Source organism: Rana temporaria, chromosome 3, assembly GCF_905171775.1.
Source record: "Rana temporaria chromosome 3, aRanTem1.1, whole genome shotgun sequence".
Classification (NCBI taxonomy): Eukaryota; Metazoa; Chordata; class Amphibia; order Anura; family Ranidae; genus Rana; species Rana temporaria.
Genome location: NC_053491.1, coordinates 413,302,022 through 413,310,947, shown reverse-complemented (window position 1 = coordinate 413,310,947; position 8,926 = coordinate 413,302,022). Strand labels below are relative to the sequence as shown.

The 8,926-nt window shown below is 36.2% G+C and overlaps 1 protein-coding gene across 1 annotated transcript; it reads left to right on the top strand.

The window, feature by feature from the left end:
- Positions 1-2,724: 2,724 nt before the first annotated feature.
- Positions 2,725-8,121, top strand: NKX2-6 (NK2 homeobox 6). Its single transcript, XM_040342035.1, has 2 exons — positions 2,725-3,115; positions 6,129-8,121. The coding sequence occupies exons 1-2, from the start codon at positions 2,923-2,925 to the stop codon at positions 6,680-6,682; spliced, it is 747 nt and encodes a 248-aa protein (XP_040197969.1). The 5' UTR covers positions 2,725-2,922; the 3' UTR covers positions 6,683-8,121.
- Positions 8,122-8,926: the final 805 nt, after the last annotated feature.

The following is an 8,926-nucleotide window of genomic DNA, read 5'->3' as shown; positions in this document are numbered from 1 at the left end:
CAAAATAGGGGATAGTTTTATGGCATTTTTATTAATATTTTTTTTCTAGTAATAGTGGCGATCAGCAATTTTTATCGTGACTGCAACATAATGGCTGACACATCGGATACTTTTGACGCCATTTTGGGACCATTGTCATTTATACAGCGATCAGTACTATAAAAATGCACTGCTTACTGTAAAAATGACACTGGTAGTAGGGGGCGTTGAAGGGGTTAAGTGTGTCATAGGGATGTGTTACATTTGACACGACACTGATCACTGTTCCCGATCATAGGGAGCTGTGATGAGTTTCCTGTCACTAGTAAGAATGCGGAAAAGCTTGTTTTCATCAGCATTTCCCCGTTCTTCCTCTCCATGAAACAATCGCGGGACACCCGGCAGACATCGAGTCCGCGGGACCTGCAGTCACACTCACGGAGCTTGCGGCGGGCGCGCGTGCCCACAATGCCGTGTCTTAAAGGGCAATGTACAGGTGTGTTAATATGCCCAGCCGTGCCATTTTGCCGACGTATATCGGCGTGAGCCGGTCAGCAAGTGGTTAAGAACGCAGTGACTGCCCACTCCTTAAGCGGTAATCCCGAGTCTGGCTCGGGGTGGAATTTCAGGACCAAAATCGGTGACCCCGAGCCAGACTCGGGACCGCCTCGCAGTGTCCACAGGCACAAGTTACTTACCTTGTCCCTGGATCCTGCGATGCCTCCCCGCTGTGTGATCGAGCGGTGCCTTCCTCACTCGATTCACAGTGCCGAGTGCCGCCGAGCTCCGTTCCCTGTGACGTTACGACGCACAGGGGCGGAGATCGGCGCCAAATTTAAAAAAGTAAATAAACACAATACATACAGTATACTGTAATCTTATAGATTACAGTACTGTATAAAAAAAATACACACCCTTTGTCCCTAGTGGTCTGCCCAGTGTTCTGCATGCACTTTTATATAATAAAAACTGTTCTTTCTGCCTGGAAACTGAAGATTGTCCATAGCAACCAAAAAGTGTCCCTTTATGTCAAAAGTGGTTTTAGACCAGCTAAAAAACAGCGATAATAAATTAGAATCACTTGCAGAATTGAGCGATAGCGATTTGTGGGATAATTCGTCATCAAAAAATTAAAAGTAATAATTTTTATTATTATTATATTTTTTGTTATAATTATTTATATGTATTTATTATATTATAATTTATGATTTTGTGTTTCAAATTTAATTATACCCGGAATGTCTACTAGACTCTTGATTGGACAGATTTAAGTGAGTTATCCCCAAGAATTACAGGTCTACAATATAAAACCCCAAATTTCCATGCAAAATAATGGTACCGCTTTCAGCACCTAAAATCTGAAAAAATCATACCGCCAGGGAGGTTAACAACCACAGCTATTCACAGTAAATTTGGATCATTATTGAACAAATTCAAAAATGATGTTATAGAAATGAAACGAATGAACAAATGCATTCTTTATTTTTTCATTATAGCTTTTTCAGATTCGTTGCCATTCTTTTGTTAATTTGGAAATTCGGACGTCCGAATCTCCGAAAAGGAAATTTTTAGCCGAACAACAATTCTGAACAAACTGAATCGCACATACAGTATCTACTAGTCTGCAAAATGCCAAATATCTTCAGCATACTTTACTGAACAGACAGACCAGTGGTGGCCAGTGGAATTTGTTTTGGGGGGCGGGCAAACAGTATGCCAACCCCTACCGGTCAGTCGGTAGCACTTACCCCATCACTGGCGAGTTCCCCAGCGGCGGCCTCCTGTTCTCCTGCTCTCCACGGGTCATCACGGCAGTGGCGGCTTGTGTTTCCTCCCTCTTCCTTGGTGGACATTCGGGAATCTTCTTTTTTCGGGCCAATAGGAAAACAGGTCTCACACCAGCTTCTAAATGGCTAGATGTGGATCAGTGTTTCAACGGCGTTTCTCCATTCCCGTCGAGGAAAAAGAAGACATGCTCTCTTTTTGGCTCGACGGGATCCTCGACAGTTTCCTCGTCTAAAAATGTACACACGGCCGGTTTCCTCGGCAAAAATAAAATCCCAGTAAGTTTCTTGCTGTTTTTTGCCGGGAAACTCGGTCGTGTGTACGAGGCCTGAGTGAGAAAAAGTCGGAGGAGAGCGACAGACAACAAATGTATTACAGTATATGTGAACCAAAAATCCTCGTTATCATACAATGTTTGTTAGAAATATATAAGGGTGTATAGCAGTATGCAGGGGGATCATTTCAAATTTTCAGTCCTACACTATCCGAAATAAAAAAATACTGTAATGGAATTTAAATATTTAAAAGTGTTTTGCATAATATGGTGGTAGTCTCATACATACTGTATAAATTGAATATATTCTTGCTGCGTTGAACCATATTTGCGATCACTTGGTCCCCTACATATCATTCACATCCAGATAATCAGAAGGAATGGATTCTGAATACTTGTCAATTGTCTGTTGTGATTTCCCCTTCCTGTTTTCTTTTCCTGGCTGTATCTCTGCTGTAAATCTGACTAATGTACAGGTCTGAACCTCTCCCAGTCTACTATGTCTGCCTGCATGGCTGGCCTGCTGGGGGGGAGCTCATTTTACAGCATATAGCACAGAAGACACTGGACACCTCCAGTAAGGTATGAGCTATACAGGCCTTTATGTGGACACAGGGACTGTGGATAGATCTCTATGAGAAAAGCATTGGGAAGGGGAGGGGAGCTGAAGAGGAGAACATTAACCAATGGGATTAGAGATGCTTTGAAATGTCTCTGCTAAAGGTTCTTTGTGCAGAAATCAGAGGAAACACCTAGACAGGGCCACAGCCTCCCAGGTGTGCAGGGGAAGCTCACAGCACCCCCCACCCATCCACTCCCCATGGTGGTCTCATCTGCTGAACCAGAAATACACTGGGGACTCAGAGAGCCCTGAGCCCCTTAGAATGCTCCCCAGTCCTGCCACTTCCACCCCTTTCTCAGTGAAGGACATCCTGAAGCTGGAGAAGCAGCATCCTGCAGGCCAGGTGGAGGCAACCCCCTGCTCAGAGGGACAGGACAAAGGAAGGGACACTGAGGACCTGGGGATCCCCTGCCAGTCCCCAATGGGAGAGGAAGACGAGGAAACTCAGGAACAAAGTGAGTGCAGGGACTGCAAATTAACCTATTACATGCTGGCGAATCAATTCACTGTATAGTACATTTCTAACTAGCAGCTGCCGCTAATTACACAGTAATAAAGACAGCTAATTAATATGGCATGCAATAAAGCAACGGGCAGCATGTGGTACCCCACCATGCCTTATGGTGCTTCTCAGGCTGGAATACCAGGGGGCAGGAATTATTTCAGGATCAGTAATAAATAAGAGTTCTGTATTTATAAATTTGTAGTAATCAAAAAGTTAAATTGCCCCATTTGTTACTGGAGATTATATGTAATCCTGCCTACATTACTGCAATCAAATGTCGTGTCTGCACATAGGAAGCAATTATATGTAAAACGATTGCAATTTTGGAGATAATTGCATTATAGTCTAAAAATCAATGTATATATACAGTACCTATAAATGATTGGAGTACAAATATAAATGTTTATATACGAAATATAAATATTGGACTCTAAATATACATTTAAACTTGTATTTGGAGTTTAAATATTAATGTATATCTAATTATACTTTTTAGATTATATCTAACTATTTGAGTTTCTATATAAATATAGAGTGTGAATGTATATTTAAATATATATATATATATATATATATATATATATATATATATATATATATATATATATATATATATATATATATATATATATATAGTATTTCAGTTTAAATAAACTAATATTTTAATTATACATTTTATATATATATATATATATATATATATATATATATATATATATATATATGTGTGTGTGTGTGTGTGTGTGTGTGTGTGTGTGTGTGTGTATATATATATATATATATATATATATATATATATATATATATATATATATATATATATATATATATATATATATATATATATATATATAAGAATTAACAGAGTTTAAATATACATTTAAATATCTTATTGCAGTTAAAATATAAATGTAAAAATAACACATTGGAGTTCAAATACAGTATACATTTTCAATATAAATGACTGTAGTTTAAATATAGAAGTTTTGTTACAATCAATGAGAAGCAAGATTTCGTTCTTCAGGCACGATGTTTAGCAAAATGTAGCAAGTTTTATATAATTCTGTTCTCGGGCTTGTAAAAAAAAATGAGATTCGATACAAAATAAAACATTTGCTAAAAGCCAAAGAACAGTTATTACTGTGGACCTACAACCCTGTATATATATACATATATATATATATATATTAAAATAGGCGAGGTATAAGATTTTTTTAAATATCATCTGATTATTTCTGTCTCTTTTATCTACATTGTGCATAACGACAATTAGCATTTTTTATGTACAGCACATTACTCTGCAGATCGCAACAAGGTATTCTCACGTCAGAGATAAATAATTTATAGTTTGTTCAAACATTAAACACAAAACGTCTCACTCATTTATGACATGAATTTATAATAATTTCAAAAGTGCACCATAGTGGCAATTATTTGAACGATCGACACATTGTGAAAGTGTATGGATTTTTCATAAAATTTGTGTTATTGCTACTATTCCGATATGTAGAATGTGGAGAATATGAGTTGTTGTTTTGTATATAGCCAAATATACAGAGGAATGCATCACCCTCAATTCAATTAGTTCAGACTGATTATAAAAAGATATATAGAGATCTCCCCCAAACCTGATTGTAAATGGGAGATGAACAGAAGAAATGGTTAGGAGTGGCGCCTCTAATCAGCCCCAATGCAAAATAATAACAGGCATCTATATGTTTATATTCGTTTTCTGGCAGGGTTATGAGGATTCGTTAGACTGACTGGATAATGCATATTTTCTCCCTAAAGTCCCAACTACAATCTTATCAGCTCTCAGGATATTTGGGAAGCTTCCAAGATAAATAACACTTCCACTAAACCAAATATTCCTGGAGTGTGTGTGGCGTGTGCTTAATGGAAATCTATCAGAAAGACTGTGAATGAATTGGTTATAATAGAAATCACTTATAACTGTATAATAACAATAATAGAATTAGTAATAATAATAACTATTATTATTATTATTATTCGAATAATAATAATAACAATTATTAACACATCTGTTAACAGTTTCTAAAAGCAATATTTATACTTTATATATGTGTGTGTGTGTTTCTGTTTATACTTATATCCTTCATAAATAATAATAAATAATAATTATATATATATATATATATATATATATATATATATATATATATATATATATATATATATATATATATATTGACGACTCTAGTACCTGTAATAAATATATGTATACATGTGGAATTTTGTGTTTGAAATTAAGCTTCTAGTGAACTAACCTTTTATAGGAGTGCTTTTATCATAGTTCCCACATATCCACATGTATTAGTATTCTTCGAATATTAATAACAATTATTATTATTACTATTATTATTATTATTATTATTATTATTATTATTATTATTATTAATATCACGTCTGTTAAGAGTTTCTGAAACGCAATATATATATATATATATATATATATATATATATATATATATATATATATATATATATATATATATATATATATATATATATGTGTGTGTGTGTGTGTTTATATTTATATCATATATAAAGAAAATACAAATGTATATATATATATATATATATATATATATATATATATATATATATATAATATATATATATATATGTGTGTAAATTGCCGACATATACAAGTACCAGTAAAAGAAATAGAACATATATATATATATATATATATATATATATATATATATAGAGAGAGAGAGAGAGAGAGAGAGAGATAAATAGATAGATAGATAGAGATATATATATATATATATATATATATATATATATATATATATATATATATATATATATATATATATATATATATATATATATATATATATATATATAATGAATATCATAGCTCTTCTCCCACACGTCCATATGAATTATTACTATTATTATTTATTATTATTATTATTTTTCCCCTATTGCAGGCGGCGAGGTGTCCAGCAGAAGGGGGGAGCCCCCAGATCGCCCCCAGCAGAGGCAGAGGAGGAAGCCCCGGGTTCTCTTCTCCCAGGTCCAGGTGTATGAGTTGGAGAGGAGGTTCAAGCAGCAGAAGTACCTGTCTGCCCCGGAGAGGGAACAGCTGGCATCGGTCCTCAAGCTGACCTCTACCCAGGTGAAGATTTGGTTCCAGAACAGAAGATACAAATGCAAGCGGCAGAAACAGGACCGGTCTCTGGAGTTGGCAGGGCACCCTCCTCCTCCCCGCAGGGTGGCAGTGCCAGTCCTGGTCAGGGATGGGAAGCCGTGCATGGCCGGGAATCAGACTTTCCATACAAGTTATGGTGCCAATGCCAGCTCATACCATTATCCGGTGTGTTTTGGTGGATACAGCAGCAATCCTTATTACTCGGGAGCTCCTATGGTGCCGACTGGGGGCACACCATCTGTACAGCTGGTCAGTATGAACATCGCAGCGGTCCCTGGCAGTGCCCAACAGGGGCATTTACAGCCTTCGTTGCCGGGAATCAGAGCCTGGTGATTAAAGTACCCAAAGTCTGATGAGGCCACAATGGACCCTATCTTCTCTGAGTGGCAGGATGGATTCTCAATGTCTGGATGGAACTTATAAAGACCTCATGGCCGATTTATGAATACAATATCCAATATGAATCTGGCCCTTATCAAGCAGGGATCATTGACTTTCTGAGGAGTAATTCTCCATCTCTGCTCAATATTCTACACGCCAGGATTTATATACCAGTTTATGAGATTAAAATGGACCTTCACTCATAAATATGCCTTCCTTTCCTTTGATTCCTCCACCTCCCCTCTTAAATAATTCAAAGAAAAAAAAAAAAACATTTAAACAGTGAATATATTTTTTATGTATTTAATGTCCTTCATGACTTGTGCCATGTTTGTGCATGTGAAAAATGTCAGAATAAAAATGTAGTGATAAAGAAGAACATGGACATCAAAGACTAGTATGTATTCTTTTCTATTTTCAATACAGGAACATTTACCAGGGAACCAAACAAAATAGCTAGGTTTGGGTGATGTTCCTCTTTAAATAATAACCATAAATTAATCAAAATGAAACAAAAGTGAGTGCCACATTTGTTAAGTCTGGTGACCATTTTTAACCCTTTGTAACAGCTGGCCAGTCTGGAATGGCCACAAAGACAACCTTATGATGTCAACTATTCTCCGATTTGGAAACATAAACTCAAATTGCAGTAGAATATGTATATGTATACCTAATAAAAAGACGAATTTGTAGGGGTTAAAGTAGAACTTTAGGCAAAACTTTTTTTTTTTTTTCATTATGGATAGAGCAAGTGAGGGTTATAGCCCCTGACAATTTATTTTCACCATCTGTATCCAATTGGGGAAATTTCTCTTCACTTTCTGTCCCATATCCAAACAAGATGGGAGAGGAAATCCATGCAAATTAGGGCAATTTCTTGGGGACCCCCAGATCACCAGAACTAGTGTCCTCATTGGAAGATTCCCATCTATTACTTATCTGGGGACAACCCAAAATTCGGCAATTCCTTTTACTTTCACTTTATGATAATTGTAAACAGGACAAATCTAGAGGGCGAATCTCCAAAGGTGGCACATGCAATAAAAACTGATAGATGTTCTAATCCCTCTCTACTCCATCCAAAACAAAACAAAAAGTTGTTCCTTTAGTTACAAATAAATTATTCTGGACAGAACAAACATACATGAAATGATCTGTAAATACTATTTAGTAAATATTCTATTAATAAAGCCTGTCTTATTATGGAATGATGTATTGGTAATTAGGAAAGCAGTTTGTAAATAGTTTTAACTCCAGATTTGCACCCTTCCAGGGGCTAAGGAACAGAGAGTGCTCAGCATCAGAGAGGAATATTGATGGATTTTCAATGTATCAATGCATTTCTATGGAAACTCATTGGTCTAATGTACAATATTTTTTTTGCCATTTAGAAGATCAGTGATAATAAACAAAGTGCAGTTCAGAATGTATCTTTTTTATGATTTATGAGATCTAATTGGTTGTCTTTGCGCTTCTTCGTTATACTTTGTACTCCTATATTGAAGTCTTTTTTTGGACTGCTTTACACTTTGCATTTCAAAGTTCCCATTTTTTTAATTAGGTTTTCATGCATTTTCCAGGCAGAGTGGTTAACTCCTATATTAAAGTGCATGTATTGTGTGTTTTTATGTAATTTATGGAGTTACAAGATCTCTATGGAAGATACGTTGTCAAAATTGCTACCTGCAGAGCAATTAAGCCACACAAGATGAAAATGCAGAGATGTCAATGGAATTCATGTCTATAATAGTGCAGATCTTATCCTTCATTGCATGTGCAATTTTACATGTATTTAACAAACAGTAACAAATTACAAAGTGCAACTTAATATTTTTTTTAATAAGCATAAGCATATAGGGGCAGATTCACAGAGAATTAGATAGGCGCAGAGATACGCTACGCCGCCGTACCTTTCCTGGTGGAATTTCGAATCCTCAACAATTTCGTGCCGAAAGTTACGGCGGCGTAGTGTATTTCTGGCGGCGGAATTCAAATCGGCGATTAGGGGGCGTGATTCATTTAAATGTAGTGCATCCCCACGCCGATTGAACTGCGCATGCTCCGTATCGAAATTTCCCGCCGTGCTTTGCGCAAAATAACGTCGCAACGACGTCATTTTTTGAACTTAGACGTGAGTTACGTCCATCCCTATTCACGGACGACTTACGCAAAAAGAAAATGTAAATTTCGACGCGG